General features: G+C 31.4%; 7 protein-coding genes across 7 annotated transcripts, besides 1 other annotated feature; 5 read left to right on the top strand and 2 right to left on the bottom strand.

Annotated features, from left to right (window-relative positions):
• Positions 1–290: part of a mobile genetic element that runs on past the window's edge.
• Positions 291–5,893: 5,603 nt separating this feature from the next.
• On the top strand, positions 5,894–6,498 carry TVAGG3_0543700 (ATP hydrolysis coupled proton transport; the record flags this gene model as incomplete). The annotated part of the gene is made up of 1 exon (XM_001580430.2): positions 5,923–6,447. The coding sequence occupies one exon, from the start codon at positions 5,923–5,925 to the stop codon at positions 6,445–6,447; it is 525 nt and encodes a 174-aa protein (XP_001580480.1).
• A 305-nt stretch (positions 6,499–6,803) lies between these two features.
• On the bottom strand, positions 6,804–7,516 carry TVAGG3_0543690 (GTPase protein; the record flags this gene model as incomplete). Its single annotated transcript, XM_001580431.1, has 1 exon — positions 6,904–7,497. One exon carries the CDS (start codon positions 7,495–7,497, stop codon positions 6,904–6,906), a length of 594 nt encoding a protein of 197 aa, XP_001580481.1.
• Positions 7,517–8,761: 1,245 nt separating this feature from the next.
• TVAGG3_0543680 (sperm-associated antigen 6 family) lies at positions 8,762–10,350 on the bottom strand (the record flags this gene model as incomplete). The annotated part of the gene is made up of 1 exon (XM_001580432.1): positions 8,833–10,350. One exon carries the CDS (start codon positions 10,348–10,350, stop codon positions 8,833–8,835), a length of 1,518 nt encoding a protein of 505 aa, XP_001580482.1.
• A 113-nt stretch (positions 10,351–10,463) lies between these two features.
• On the top strand, positions 10,464–12,095 carry TVAGG3_0543670 (armadillo (ARM) repeat-containing protein family; the record flags this gene model as incomplete). The annotated part of the gene is made up of 1 exon (XM_001580433.1): positions 10,540–11,883. The coding sequence occupies one exon, from the start codon at positions 10,540–10,542 to the stop codon at positions 11,881–11,883; it is 1,344 nt and encodes a 447-aa protein (XP_001580483.1).
• Positions 12,096–12,603: 508 nt separating this feature from the next.
• Positions 12,604–13,242, top strand: TVAGG3_0543660 (protein of unknown function (DUF3447); the record flags this gene model as incomplete). Its single annotated transcript, XM_001580434.1, has 1 exon — positions 12,604–13,242. One exon carries the CDS (start codon positions 12,604–12,606, stop codon positions 13,240–13,242), a length of 639 nt encoding a protein of 212 aa, XP_001580484.1.
• A 12-nt stretch (positions 13,243–13,254) lies between these two features.
• On the top strand, positions 13,255–14,252 carry TVAGG3_0543650 (ankyrin repeat and SOCS box-containing protein 4 family; the record flags this gene model as incomplete). The annotated part of the gene is made up of 1 exon (XM_001580435.1): positions 13,255–14,115. One exon carries the CDS (start codon positions 13,255–13,257, stop codon positions 14,113–14,115), a length of 861 nt encoding a protein of 286 aa, XP_001580485.1.
• Positions 14,253–15,326: 1,074 nt separating this feature from the next.
• Positions 15,327–16,550, top strand: TVAGG3_0543640 (uncharacterized protein; the record flags this gene model as incomplete). The annotated part of the gene is made up of 1 exon (XM_001580436.1): positions 15,337–16,536. The coding sequence occupies one exon, from the start codon at positions 15,337–15,339 to the stop codon at positions 16,534–16,536; it is 1,200 nt and encodes a 399-aa protein (XP_001580486.1).
• Between the last annotated feature and the right edge of the window lie 127 nt (positions 16,551–16,677).

Genomic DNA, 16,677 nt, shown 5'->3' with positions numbered 1-16,677 from the left:
GTTTTTCTTCTTCAGATGTGGGATATAAGAAATTTATAACATCATCTTTATTCATTTTTCCATCATAATCTAAATCATTTAATAACTCCGCGAATTTTTTACAATTTCTTAAATAATATTTATCAACTTCATAACCCACCTCCTCTAATATATCCTTTATTTCCTCGTTTGTGAATCCTAATTTTTTAACGTTGTTAGTTTTGACGGTCATTTCATACAAAATAAAAAAATAAAATAATAAACATAACTAAGTTTTAATTTTTCGTAAGAAGTTTATTTCTAATTTCTTTTACTCGTTTATGAGGTCTTTGATTATGACTCCATTGATTCCATTCAGGATTTAAACAATGTTTAATTAATCGCCGAATATCTGACATCATCTATATATAGCTTCTTTTATAAAAGATAAAAAAAATTATTTTAAAATTAATGTTAATTTTTTAATGATTTATTTCATTATGTTTGGGCTGAGTGTAAATGTCTTACAATTTTGAAAATTTTTTAAATCTTGATTTATTCAAAAACGTAAGAATAAAAACCGTAAGAATCATACATTTTTTACTTCATATGTTAAAAAAAATGATACAAAATCGCTCGATATTGTATGAATTCTTACGTTTACAAAAAAAGTCACTAAACCCATCATATCCTACTACTATTATTTGAGATTTTTTGAAAGCTGTCTAACTGTATTTAACAAGACAACTATCTTTTAAAATTATAAAGCTTCACTAAAATTTAAGCCCAACACATTATTATATAATTATTCGTTGTTTGAAATCTAATTGTTATTAAAATAGCTGTGTTTGAAGGAGTCATATGAATATATTTGATATGTCTTTATTGGTGATTCAAAATAAACATGCAAATAGCAAAATTGAATTTGTCAGGAGAATCATTTTAGTTATTCAGCATCGTAGAAAACATTTAGCATACCCCGAAGAATCCTAAACTCATATTTCAACTTAATATTGATCTGCTTAGTTCTGGGATTATTGGCAAGAAAAAAATATCATAGATTGAATGAATTCCTGAAATATTTATATAAACATCAAGTGTCAATAATAACTAGAACGATCTTAGCTTATTTATTAATAATATTAGTGATATCAAAAAACATCAACTTTATGAATTATATATATTAAATGAACCTAAACAAGGCTGAACTAGATAATCTTTGCTCATACATGGAGAATACTATTAGCTGAGATATTCAAAATCAAATTAATATTCATGACATTTTGTTCAAGACATTGTGCTATAAGATCTTTATACTGTATAGCATATGGTGGCATCATTAAAATAGTAAAATATATATTTACAATTAGATTTCAAAAAGTCCTACTGATAGAGGTATGAATCTCACAGCTTTGTGTGAGTGTGTCTGACACTTGTATAGAGTGGAATATGCGCCGACATATATTATATAATAACATGTAGTTGATAATTATGAAAAAATAGAATTTGATGCGAATGATATTGAAAGTTGTTTTGTAATTTGATATTTTTCTTATATGTGTTAATTAGTAAATGGCTTGTTTGTTGTGATAGTACTGTGAAAAATGAAAGGTATTTTAAATTAAAAAATTGAGATTTTGAGATATCTCTAGAATTAAGAATTTATTATGTATTTGACTTTTATATAACTATGTGTAAAGGATCTCGATGTCTATATGCTTTAAATAAAATTAAATAAAATGAGATAAAAAATTAAAATGGACAAGAAGATATATGGAAATGTAATTTGTATTGTGTTGGTTGTTGGCAAAATGATTTTAATACAGATTTAAGGATTTGGAATGGATTTGAAATTAAATGATTTTAATTCAAGGAGTAATAAGATTTTGAACTGGTTTTTATTTTGTGAATGTAAACTCCTTCCATAGGATATGTATTAGAAAGATCAATGTCAAACTTTTTGAAAGAATTGTTTTTTTGTTGAGCGATTTTCTCATATTTAATAATATATTTAAGTTGGCGTATCTTACGCCCTTCCAAAAATATGTATTAGAAAGATAAATTTTAAACTTTTTGAAAGAATTGTTTTTTTGTTGAGCGATTTTCTCATATTTAATAATATATTTAAGTTGGCGTATCTTACGCCCTTCCAAAAATATGTATTAGAAAGATGACTTATAATTTCATAAATTATTTTGTCCCGACGGTTTGAGCGGTTATCAGAATGGTTGCTTACACAATGCGTCAGCAAAATGTCGGTTGGGGTGCCCTTCTTGGCCTCCTGAGTACTCACCAAGATACCCCCAGCTCCCGCAAAACACCTCCCTTAGGTGCGCATTACCTGACGGCATATTATTTTGCAATTATTTCAAATTTTTTAGATGTCTTTTGTTAAAGTTTGTTAACTAAAGACTTGAAAACAGCTTACCGCTTCAAGCTGCTCTCTTCCCGGTTCCTCTGCCGCAATCTTCTGTTTGATTGTGCGCAAAGCTCTCCTCCTTGTGAACTTTGCCTGACAGATACACCTGGGAGACAGCATTCGACATCTTACCGCTTCAAGCTGCTCTCTTCCCGGTTCCTCTGCCGCAATCTTATGTCTGATTGTGCGCAAAGCTCTCCTCCTTGTGAACCATGGCTGATAGAAAGAACTGAAAGACAGGATAGGAGGAACATGCCGGTTCAAGTTAACTTGCAATATGCTTCTGATTAGTGATTTTAGATGAAAGATTAGCGAAATCGCATTTAATTTGGATAGAAGGATTCAATTTTATGAAGCAGGCTCGTAGAAAATATGCAGGAATAGCACAATCTTTTGCAATCACAACGCGATTGCAAAACTTCGACCGACAAGAGTGTATTGTGCACTCTTGTCGGTCTGCATGTCTCATTCCGGGAGACATTGTCACTGCATGTCTCCCAGAATGAGACAATCTTCCGCATTCATAACTTGAATGCGGAAGTTTGACCGACAAGAGTGTATTGTGCACTCTTGTCGGTCTGCATGTCTCATTCTGGGAGACATTGTCACTGCATGTCTCCCAAATGAGACACTTTCCGCATTCATAACTTGAATGCGGAAGTTTGACCGACAAGAGTGCACAATACACTCTTGTCGATCTAAATGTATCTTACAATCAAAGACACTTTCATACAATCTTTTCGAAGTTAAAAAAAAAATTAATTATTTCTTTCTTTTGTTTATTAAATCGCCTTACTCACGTACTAATCTCTTTTAGAGACTCTATCGAGCTATCCCCACATATAAACCTGTGACAATAATACATATTTACTCTCTTCATATTCTGATCTCATGACACATTATCGCAAAAACTATAATTATACAACACATCTCATAAAGTCTCATTTTAGCCCTATCTAAGCGTTCAAAACCTATTTTCCACACGTAATCTGATTCTTCTGGCTCCGCTGATTCGATTTCTGCTGTCAGATCGTGAAAATATGCATCACATAAAGAGATAAATGCAAATTGCACAACTTAATATATTTTCCTTAAATAAGCTCTTTTTTTTGAAAATTCAATTTTTTCCAAAAATGTATGAATTCAAAAGTTCAGATTATATCTAGTCATTTTCCAACATTAATTTTGTGTTTTAGTTTTTGAGATATTCATTTTATTATACGTATTATTCAGAAAATTAAAAGAATTTGTGAGGGGAAACGGAGGAGATAATAAATATGTAAAGATGGATGAATAGACAATTTGAAAAAAAAAGCAATAATTTTGAGTTGTGTTTATCTCTTTATGTGATGCATATTTTCACGATCTGACAGCAGAAATCGAATCAGCGGAGCCAGAAGAATCAGATTACGTGTGGAAAATAGGTTTTGAACGCTTAGATAGGGCTAAAATGAGACTTTATGAGATGTGTTGTATAATTATAGTTTTTGCGATAATGTGTCATGAGATCAGAATATGAAGAGAGTAAATATGTATTATTGTCACAGGTTTATATGTGGGGATAGCTCGATAGAGTCTCTAAAAGAGATTAGTACGTGAGTAAGGCGATTTAATAAACAAAAGAAAGAAATAATTAAATTTTTTTTTAACTTCGAAAAGATTGTATGAAAGTGTCTTTGATTGTAAGATACATTTAGATCGACAAGAGTGTATTGTGCACTCTTGTCGGTCAAACTTCCGCATTCAAGTTATGAATGCGGAAGATTGTCTCATTCTGGGAGACATGCAGTGACAATGTCTCCCGGAATGAGACATGCAGACCGACAAGAGTGCACAATACACTCTTGTCGGTCAAACTTTGCAGTTTGATTGCGAAGATTGTCTCATTCTGGGAGACATGCAGTGACAATGTCTCCCGGAATGAGACATGCAGACCGACAAGAGTGCACAATACACTCTTGTCGGTCAAACTTCCTAATACAAAATTTGATTCCCTTATTATCTTCTTAACAAAACTTAAGATTTCAATAATACATCATGAAAACATTCATTTACTACATTCACACTGTTATTCCTTTCTATAAATTAACTCATTTAATAGAATCTTGTTTTTATATCTTATTATTTTCTCATAATACTTCTAATTCCTCTATTTCCTCTTCCACATAAAATTTAATTTTGTAATGCTATCATATACACTTAATGTTTTCAAATTTTCAGATTTAAATTTAATCTTTATTTTCATCATCATTTATAATCTTGTTCCTATATAAAGTTATAATAAATTATCGTCAGATTCTAATATTTGATTCTTACTACTCAATTCAATATAATTATGTTAGTCACTCATATTCAGGAGAATAATTTAAAAATCTATAGCTCATATTTTGATAGTTATATATTTAGATGATATATATTGCAATTCCGGTTTCAACACGATCAAATGCCAAACCAAGACAAAATATATATGAATTTTCAAAATATCGATTTACATTAGAATCTATATCTAATTTTATCAATACACAAGTAGGGAATGTTCAATACATCTTTGAGCAACGTGAATAGCACAATTTTATAGGATTATTTGTTGATTATATAAAATATAAGCCAAATCGAATCTGCTGTATAGTACTTTAGTTTATCATTGAATGTTAAATGTGTTCAGATAAATATTTGAGTCAGATATCGCATTTTCTAATTTCAAAATTTATCTCATGAAGTTAGAATTTATTTGATCAGACAACATCATGTTAGTCAAACCAGAGTTCAATGGCGATTCTAAAATGGAACAAATGCTTGTTTTATCAAAATGTTAAAATATTAATCTAAAAAACTTAATATCTAACCAAACCATTCTAGAATTATTATATACGGGTATAGGCAATCTAAATGCACACGGAATTCGGAAAATTAAAAAGAATATTTATGAGATTATTAAATCTTATGTAATTCAATGAAAAGTAGATAATATGAATATCTATAGGCTATATATCAACATATGAGTTTTTGGTTTGACCAATACTATACTAATGTGATCAAATTAATCTGATTTCTTAGATTTTCATTTGAAGCATTTGCAGTAGTAGGGGTACCTTTATATATTAACATATTAAAAAATTGCGCTCCGATTCGCAGTTTCTTCATGATTTTGAGATTGCATTAGATTTCGCGATGCAGAAAAAAATCACTTTAGATTCTCGTCAAACTCTAAGTATAAGCATGTCTCTATATGTAGAAACTGTCTGCGCTATTTATTTCCTGGCTCAAAAAACCACGGTGTCTGTGTGAGGAAAATACCCATTTTAGGACCCTGGGTAGGGGGTCATGAAAATTTTCCAAGAGTTGGAAATATAGGGTAAATTATCAAACAACAGTTATCCAAAGTATTCATATTTATAGGCGTATCATATGGTTATTTTAAAAAATCAACTCAGAATCAAGAACGATCACACTGCGGCTAGGCATCCGAACACACTAGTTCAAATATTAAATAAAACCGCAATTCGATCGGCTACACGATTTGTAAACTTTATAGTCATTTTCGTATGTCGTCATTCGAATATCTCTGCCCAGCTGTTGCTCCATTCTTCTCATACCTTGGTATTGGTATTGCTCTTGCATTCACAGGCATTGGCTCAGGCTACGGCACAGCTAAGTCTGCTATCGGTGTTTTCGCTGCATGCGCAATTCACCCAGAGTTTATCTACAAAGGCCTTCTTCCAGTCGTTATGGCTGGTATTGTCGGTATCTACGGCTTAGTCGCAGCTGTTATCATCAACCCAAAGGTTGCATCAGAGAAATTCCATCTTTTCGATTCATACGCTCACCTTGCCGCTGGTATCTCCGTCGGTCTTTGCGGTCTTGCTTCTGGTATGTGCATTGGTGTTGCTGGTGATGCTGCTTCTCGTGTTATGGCCGAAAAGCCACAACTTCTTATGGGTGCTATGCTCGTTCTCATTTTCGGAGAAGTTCTTGGTCTTTACGGTTTCATTGTTGCTTGTATCCTTTCTAACAAGTCCGACGGCCGTGCTTGCTATCTCGATATTTCCCAATTAAATACTACCAAATAAATAATTTAATCCTATTTCAATATAAATAATAAATTATTAACTTTTTTGAAATTTGATTCTTTTTCCCTTTCTTTCTTCTTTTAGATTTAAACGGCGACAGATCTCTCCCTTTCTCTAATCATTTTTAAACTGATTTCCTTCCACTATTATTCAATGAAAAGCGTTTGTTTGATATTTACTTAATTTATCCATGTCATTAGATGAAAAAAATATATCTCAATAATGAATCTGCATAGAAATTGGACAATATTTGATAAAACGATTATATCTGATGATAATGTTGCTGTTTATGCATAAAAATCAAAAGAAATAAAAATCGAATGAAATTCACGCAACATTATATTAAAAGCTAATGGGAAATTTCATTTTAGAAAATATATATAAAAACAATCTTGTATGACCAGTATAGGTTTATTAAGACAAATTATAATTAAATCACAAAATTAGGATAGAAAATTAGCAACAACGAGATTTCTTATTGGAAGTAGATAAATCTTGTAATCCCTTAGCATCGTTATCGGTAACTTGGTTTGTGTAATTCATTCCTAATTTACCAGCTTGAACAAACATTTCTTCAACACCTTCGCCTGTGATAGATGATGTGAAGAATAATCCGTCAAATTGGTTGGAAAACTTGTCTTCAATAGCCTCATTTGAAAGTGTTTTTTCACTCGCCAAGTCTATTTTATTAACAGCTAAGATTGTTGGAGGCGGTGTTTCACAGGAATTATTGACTAATTCTTTCCATAAGTCTAAGGACTCGAACGAGTCATTATCTGTAATTGATGCACAAATGATGGCGCAAGCAGCAGAACGTGTGTAAAGGGGAGTAAGGGCTTGGAATTGCTCTTGGCCGGCTGTATCCCAAATAAAAAGGTCAACATTTTTCTTTTCGATTTCGATTGTCTTTTTCTGATGATTTGCGCCAACTGTCGGTGTAATTGATTTATTGTGTGAGCCTGTAATCCATCTATTTACCAGAGATGTTTTGCCTGCTCCTGAGTTGCCAAGAACTACGATCTTGAGAGCAACGCGTTCCGGGTTCGACATTTGAAATTTTTTTATTGTGAGAAACAAAAAATAATAATAGTAATAATATAAGTGATGTATAGATAAAAAAATATAAAAAATATCAATTAATTTTTTTGAACTACTCGTGTCACTTTTGCGGTATTAGATCCGAATTTGTTCTTAACCTGTTAACACTCTTTAATTTTTTAAACAATTTTTCTCATAAAATTAACTCAAAAAGTGAGCCAATTTCAGCTCGGAAATCTAATACCTCATTTGCAGGCTAGTATAATTTTAAAATATATTAAGGATACACTTATGACTGGGTTACCTGACCTTAAATTTTTTTTAATGATTCTTGTCAGAAATTTGAATCAATGTCGGATGGGCGTAACTATGCCCTTAAAAAATGATGTGAAAAAGTATGAAATATAATATTAGTTTTATTCAATTACTGGGCGTGAGCAAAGGTTAATCACCATATTAGAGAGGAATACGGAATTAGGTCGATGAAGTATAAAGTCATTTGCAGTTTTAGGAATATGAGGAATAGTGATGTTTTCAATAGTAATGTATTGAAGAACATCAATCGTTGTGAGATCGGAAATACCTGTTTTATTATCATAGTGAACGTAAACAGATTTTCCACCAAAAAAAATTCTTTAGATGAATATGTTAAAATTGTTCGATGTGTAACATATAAATGAAAAATTAGATTTAACAATAAAAGTTCGTGGAATAGAGATATTTTTTGGAGTTGCAATTCCATTAAAAGAGTGTGAAAATGGAATTGGTATTTGTGATATTTATTAATGATGTGCAAGATGAAAATGCATTAGAGCTGATGTAGCTTATTATTATGGGAATCATGATGTTTGTTAATATATTGCAACCTGAAAACGCTGAGTTTCCAATATATATCTAAATTTACACATGAAATGAATGCTGCCACTCCGACTTCTGTTTCATTTTCTGGTAAAATTACTGATTTTAGGTTATAATTTTCTTCAAAGCAGGAAGGACCTATTCCTGAAATGTTGGGTGGAAGTTAAAGAGTTTCTAAATTTGCAGAATATATGAAAGTAAATTCATTTATATATGGAAGTTTAGTGCAACTACTGAGATTTGTTTTTGATGTTCCACTAAAGAACATGAATTCAAAACTGTAAACTTCACTATTTTCTTCGAAACTAAATGATGCGATTGAATTTCTGTATTGATATAAGGCAGATTGTGAAACGTCTTTATGAGATATTTGTTTGACTTTACTAGGGATAATAAATTTAAAAATACACATTCTGAGTTTCGAAAGGGAATAAATTTATTAAAATACAATAAATAAGAGAAAAAATAAAGGAATATAAAAAAAGAAACTTAGATCTTGTGTGCATCAACTTCTTTGTTAAGTTCTTCAACGTAATTAGGCGAATAGAATCTAACAGCTTGATCTGGATAGCAATCATTAATTGCATCAATCAACTTCTTCAAGTTTGGATCATTGTCAGCTTGTAACAATTGTACAGATCGGAATCCTCCAGAAGATACAAATGGAGCTCTTACCTTTGGATTCTTCGAGAGAAGATTTGAAATTCTTTCGAGAACGTGGCACAAAATTTCACCTTCTGATGTAGTAATGAGTGGTTCGAGTGCAGTAATATCTTCGCAGTTCTTAATGATGTCAACCATTGCTTCCTTCACTGCAGCTCTGAGTTCTTCATCGCCATCAGGATCATTCATCGCTTGGAAGAGCAAAGAAAGAGCATTCATTGATGAGATCTTGAGTGATGTTTGTGCATTGTGTTTGCCAAGCATTCCAACTGTTCTTGCTGCAACTGCTTTGCACTCTGCACTCTTTGAGGAAACGAAAACACCAAGGCAAGCACGTCCTGCACCTGCTTCAAGTAGAGATAAAGCAAGGGATGGTGAGAATGAAGCAATGGCACCAACAGCTTTGACGGCTGGAATCATGTCTGTCTTTGATGACCTGATGTATTCAACAAGGGATTGGCAACCTCCGAAACCGACAACACCTTGAGCAAGTTCTTGTGTGTGCTTGACAATCTCAAGAACGAGCTTAGCAGCGGCTACTCTGAGGTCTGCATCGGCATCTGTGAAGCATGTCAAAGCTGATGGGAAAATCTTTTCTTCTACAACAAGTTCGGCTGTATCTACGGAATGTGTGGCGATATTTGCGAGTGCTAAGCATGCTTGTGTCTTTAATTTGGAGTCATTTGTTGTAGAAAGGAGAGATGCGATTGTTGGAATTGCTTTGGCTTCAATACAGGCTTGAGCAAGCTGTGGAGTATGTCGAGAGATTGAGCCAATAGCAGAAATTGATGTGCGACGAAGTGTATTCTCTGCGCGATTGATGGATTTGATGAGAGGAGCAAGAGCGCCTGCTTCAACGACTTCCTGAGCGAGATTACTATCATGTGCTGCAATTGCTTTGATTGATGATGATGCAGCCTCGCAAACTACGTTAGATTCTGACTTGAGACATTCAACAAGTGGTTTCAAGCAGCCTCCTGCAACAACTTTTGTAGCGAGCTTTTGGGAGTGCTTGGAAACAGAACGAATGACTTGGCATAAGTTCTTCTGGTAGCGTTCATCCTTAGAATTTAAGCCATTGACAATTTCTGGGAGCATTCCGGTAGTAATAATCTTCTCTGAGTTCTTTTCACTTACATTGGCAAGACGGCTAATAGCAAGAGCAGACATTTGTTGAATACTTGGAACGTTATCAAGTAATAATGGTCTTAATAGTGATAAAACATTTAATTCAATTAAAGTATTGATATTATCTGGTTTCATTGCTGCTTCAGATACCATAGATACGAAATCATGCCTGGCTTTCTTATAGGCATCGAAATCTCTAATGAGTTGTTTACTCATTTTTTGCTGAAAAAAACGTTTTCTATCGTATTCCCCCTATTTATGTTGTTTATTAATTTTTCCCTGTAAGTTATCAAATCTTCTCAATTATTACCATATTATACGGATAATTAATAAATTATTATAATAAATATCATTATTTCATAGAACTATCTATTATATGTGTTAATTTACACTTTGGTTTATCATATGGATGAATACAAAGATGGAGAAGATTCATCAAAATCTAAAGCTAAATTTGAGGAAGAAGAGACAGACAGTAGTGATGATTTAGCAAGTTTGGAAGACATTAATGCTGAATTTGATCAGATTCTCTCTGCTTTTCAAAATAATCATAAAGAAATTATTTATTTTATGCTTATTACTTTACAGAAATACCTTTATAGCTACTCAAAAGCAGAAGAATTTCTTGATATCCAATCAGATAGAATAGAACTAATAATTAACATCATCAATTCGACTATAAATCATAAAGTCATAGTAATTTCTACGCAGATTTTCTACTTATTTGTTGAAATATTGCCACAAGAACAAATAATTCCATACTTTTCGGATTTTTTACAAATATTAAAATTAAAAATAGACGAGTTGCAATTAATAAGTAAAGCCCCTGCCATGTTTGACTTAATATACCAATTTTATGAAAACAAAAATACAACAAATATCGCAATTGATGAAATTAATCTCGAATATTTACTTCACTTAACAGAAAACATTAATGATATGCCATCATATCAGTTTAATGGATGCATGATATACTTACTCTCCAGGAAAAAAGATGAAAGCTTTTCAAATTTGATATTTCAATATATTGGGCGATATCTTCCTATGTTACATGATGAACATAACTACCATAAGACTGTTTCAACATTCCTTCAAATAATTTCCATTGCAATAATTACAAAACTGTTATCATGTCAACAAATTATTGAATTAGACGTACCCAATTCAATAGTTTTGCTTCTTGGATCTGAACGTCGTAGATTTGTTGATTTGGCAGCCAAGATTATCGGATATTTAGCCAAAATCCAGATATTTACTGATGTTTCTCTTGAGTTAATATTTGATATTATTGATCATTTTAATTCTGCTGATCTTACAGCTGATTTGATATGGATGATGAGTAACTTACTTGAAAACGAGCAGTTTCGAGGCCAATTACTGAATAACGAAGCGCTTGTAAGGATTTGCATGCTATTTCATAACTCTTGTTTCAATGTTAGAAAAGAAATTGGTTTATTACTTATACATCTTGTTGATTACATTTCTGATTCATCATTACTGAAAGAAAATGATATATTGGAGATTCTTCTTGAACTTATTGCAGGAAATGAGGAGAGAATAGTTTGGTCTGGTGTCCTTTGTCTTCCAAAGATAATTAGCATATTTAAAGGGGAAGAAAGAGTTGAATTTCTTAACTTTCTAAAAGAAAGTCTCTCTGATTCTATTGACAATCTTGAAGAGAGAGATTTCGATGAAGAATACCAAAATTCATTAGATATTATTTTTGCTGCAGTAGACAGTCTAGAATAGGAATAATCACTTTGATTAACAATGATATTTTCATTAATGTGTGTTCATAAATCATAATTTAATTCATTATTAAGATAAGAAGATGTCTCAGATTGATTCCTCTGTAAGATTCGCTTGTCTTGAACATTCTATGAAACAAATTGTTCCAAAGTCTCAACGTCCATCAGACATTATGTATTAATAAAATCATGTTAACTTCTTAATTGTATTTTTTTATTTTATTTTTACTGAACGAGGGAACGGTATAGGAATGCTTAATTTCATGCCTATCTGATGTTTCCATTAGATTCATACAAGTGATAAATGAATCATAGGATAGTTTTTTTTTCGCGAATGAGTTAATAATTTATTGCGAATAAATTATTCAGACAGAATGTAGAAATAAGAAACCTTTTCATTTTCTTAATTGGCGTTTGAATTCACCCATGTGCAGAATTGTTTTATTTGTCATATTTCGATACAAAAAAAAAATTACTGAAGTAATCAGTTTAATTCCTCATTCACCTAGAATTTACAGATAATATCATGAATATTAGCTTAATAAATTTTACATTTTTCTTAATATATTTTTTTTTCATTCTTTTTTATTAGGCAAGATAAGCTTTTTATTTGAAATTTACATATCTATGGCATGATTGTGTATGGGTGCAAGGAATAACATTAATCACTTCGGTCGAAAGAGTGTCTCTAAGTGGTCGGTTAGAACCCTTAAAAATTTTAATGTTTGATCAAGGCATTCACCCAAATAAATTCAGTGAATTGCGAGACATCTATAAATATCACATCGACGCATACATTACTTTGTATCAGTTGAAAACGGAAAAGGAAGAAGATTTAAACTCGATTTACAAAATGATCAAAACAGAATTGATTGATTCAAAGGAATATCTCCCTAAAAATATTATAAGAGATATTTTAAATATCAATCGGTATAATAATCGCTATACAAAGTCATATTTATTTCTTGCCAAACTCATTTCTGATGAATATCATCTCAAAGAGATCAAAAATATTCCAACTATTTCTAACTTCTTGTTTTATAAAGAATATGGAATTAAATTAAACAAATCTGATGATTTTGAAAAAATTAAATCAGATAATCTCGATATTCATATAGAAAATACAATTTTCAAAGCAATTATGAATAATGACTTTGAAGAATTCATCATATTCACGGAAAGAGATGAATTTGATGAAGGTCAAAAACTTAAAAGCAGTTTATATCCATATTCTAAAGAAGGATATTCACTACTTGAATTATGTTGTTACCATGGTGCAGTTGATTGTTTCAAGCTATTAAGAACAAAATTTTATTCAGAAATTACTCAAACATGTTTTCATTTTTCATTTTTAGGATGAAATCAAGAGATCATGAGTGAATGTTTGAAATATCAAAAGCCAAATAAAGATTGCATGATATATGCAATTATTTCACACAACATTGATTTTGTTACTTTCTTAATGAACGAATACAATATCCAGATCGATTTAGATTATTGCGGAATCTATAATAATCTTGAATCATTTTTAGTTTATTTCGATCAAACTAATGATATTAACCAATGCTTTGTTTATTCAATAATGTTTAATGTTCCATCCCTTTTCGAATATTTCCTTTCACATGGTGCAAATATCAATGATAAAAACAAATATGGACGAACTGCTCTTCATATTGCAGCATCTGATAATAGTAAAGAAACTGCCGAAGTTCTTATATCACATGGTGCAAATATCAATGAAAAAGATGAAAATGGACGAACTGCTCTTCATATTGCATCAGATTATAATAGAAAAGAAACTGCCGAAGTTCTTATATCACATGGTGCAAATATCAATGAAAATGATGAAAATGGAAACGCCGCTCTTCATATTGCATCAGAATATAATAGTAAAGAAACTGCCGAAGTTCTTATATCACATGGTGCAAATATCAATGAAAAAGATGAAAATGGACGAACTGCTCTTCATATTGCATCAGATTATAATAGAAAAGAAACTGCCGAAGTTCTTATATCACATGGTGCAAATATCAATGAAAATGATGAAAATGGAAACGCCGCTCTTCATATTGCATCAGAATATAATAGTAAAGAAACTGCCGAAGTTCTTATATCACATGGTGCAAATATCAATGAAAAAGATGAAAATGGACGAACTGCTCTTCATATTGCATCAGATTATAATAGAAAAGAAACTGCCGAACTTCTTATTTCACATTGTGCAAAAAAATAATATTTCCACATCAGATTACTCTCTTTCTCTGATATATTTTACATGATAGTAATGATTGATGAAGAAACGTTTTTGGGTAAAAAATTTATTATTAATAATTTCAAATTCATATTTTTGCTTTAAAAAATTATTCCTGGTTCTATTTTAGATTCCTAGATAATTGGATTTTTAATTTCTAAAGGAATTGCTTGCTCAAAGGTGAACAATATTGATATAAATTCAATGAGTTCTCTCGAAAATATTCACCTTTTAATATTCAATACCATTGTCCATCTTTTGTCCAAGTAAAATAATGCCGCAAGGGCAGGGAAGACCAAAAAAATCGAAATGAGCGAGTGGGATTTTGATATAGCTCATTAAATGAAAATTATGAGATAGCATTGTGGGTTTTCATTCACCCATAAGTGTCACACTTTTACATAGCATTTCTGTCAAATATCTTAACGTAAATACACATGCAACCCCAGGAAAATAATTGAGAATATTTTACATAGAGTTTGCATGCAAATGTCATGTAAAACTCTCAAAAGAGTGATCCTTATGTCAATAGGAAAACTCATCCAAGTTATTATCCTAGGTATAGGAAAACTAGCATTTAGGTAGCACGAACATATGAGTTGTATTTATTTTTGGAGAAAACTCCAAAAGATAAAGTTCTGATTTGCTAAAGCGAACAAATATAACAGAAATAAGTGGCTGAAAAGGCGCATCATTTAACATGGTAAATAAGTGTTGGTTTGGACGAATGTTTCTAAATTTGTAGAGTAAATATAATATGATGTAATTAATTGAATGATTATAAAACTGGAGAGTTTTATATATATATATATCCAACCATTCAAATTTTTTGGGTCCGTTTTTTTCTATCAAATCATAATCCCAAAATAATTTGAAGGGTGTGATATAGCGAATATATATTGTTTATATATATATAAATTAGATACTTCTCTAAGTATATTGATTCATGATTATCTACAATTCGAGTTTAACATGTGAATGTGGTTATATTAATGAATATAAGAATGTTTTCTTTGTATATTATTTGTTTAGTAAAGCTTATTTATATACATAGTTATAAAATGGTTCATTCACGTATATAACAGCCTATAAATGTGGAATCAAGTTCGCATAGTTTACTTTGAAATGTTTACGCGGAATGATTAATAAACTCAAATTTATTGTCACTTTTAGAATTCTGAAAGATCATCATTGATAGCTTGTATGAAGAATAATCCGGATGGTTTAGCTAATCCAACCGCGAGAAAACTTCGTATTAATGTTAGAGCAAATAATATTTCAAAAAATCAAGAACAAATTTCGAATATTGATTCTTTAGCAGCTGGTTTTAGGGATGAAGATGTCTTATTTGACAACCCTGCAAATGAAAGCCCACCAATTAATCTAAATCAGAGAATGCTATCGTCTGGTATTTTTATCCCTCCTCCATTAACTGATTCTCTTGCAAATTTTGGTCCTTTGGGAGCTGAAAATGATAAATTAGATCAATTTAATATGGATTTTCATATTGATTACAATGCAACTGAAATGCCGAAGCCTATTTTAGAAAACGAAGAAGAACCACCAGCCAATGGAAGAAGGCCGTCATTAATTTTAAATCCTTCAAACTTCAACAGTTCTTCGAATTTTCAAGGATTTAAATTTCAAGAAGACCTCAATGATTCTTCGTCAGAAGACTCTGTAAATGCTCCTTTCGATGCTGGAAGTGACTCAGAAAGTACTCAAACTTCTTCTCAAGTTCCTGGCTCAAAACAGCCCATTATACCTCCGGAATTACATACTCCTCCGTCGAATTCGTTATTCCGTCTTCCACGAGGAGATAGTTCTTCTATGTTTGATTTAACGAAATCTTCAACAAGACATCGGAAAAAGCGAAGGAAAACAGCTAAAGATGAACCTAAAGAATCAAATGATGTTGAATTGCAATCTATGGAAAATTACGATTACGAAGCTGCTTCTTTGAGCTTATTTGGAAAATCTTTGAAAAATTTACAAGAAAAAGCAGAAATTCCTGTTCAAGAAACCAAACCTGAATCATTTGATTCTTCTCAGTCGAAATCTGAGCAAGAAAATGCTTCAGATTCCGAAATTTCGAATTCCAACCAAGAATATTACGAATATACAAATTCTGACAATATTTTAGAAGCCCAGCTACCAGATGTTGTTGAACCAATTGAAGAAGATGACTTTGCTCCTTTCGATAACCATAATATTTCTACAACTTCAGATAGTGAGAAATATGATGCAAAAGATGTTGATAATGAAGAACCCAATGATCAGCAAGATTGGACTACATTCAGACTTCCGTCTATTCCTGTGGCTGACAATTCCTCGTTTGATATTGAATTAGATACGGTATATTCAATCTCCAAGCTTCTATACGAAGTTAAAAAATGTAAATAGTGTTTGTTATTTATGCGTTTATATATGATATTATTTTATTTTTCCGATAAAATTTCAAAGCAAGCAAAAATAATTTCTTATCAAAGCCAAGAGAATGATATCCTAATTTGGTTTCACCAGTTAACAAAGATATGTTAATGT

Source organism: Trichomonas vaginalis, chromosome II (assembly GCF_026262505.1).
Source record: "Trichomonas vaginalis G3 chromosome II, whole genome shotgun sequence".
Lineage (NCBI taxonomy): Eukaryota > Parabasalia > Trichomonadida > Trichomonadidae > Trichomonas > Trichomonas vaginalis.
The sequence above is the reverse complement of the archived record's forward strand: the minus strand, read 5'-3'. Positions and strand labels throughout refer to the sequence as shown.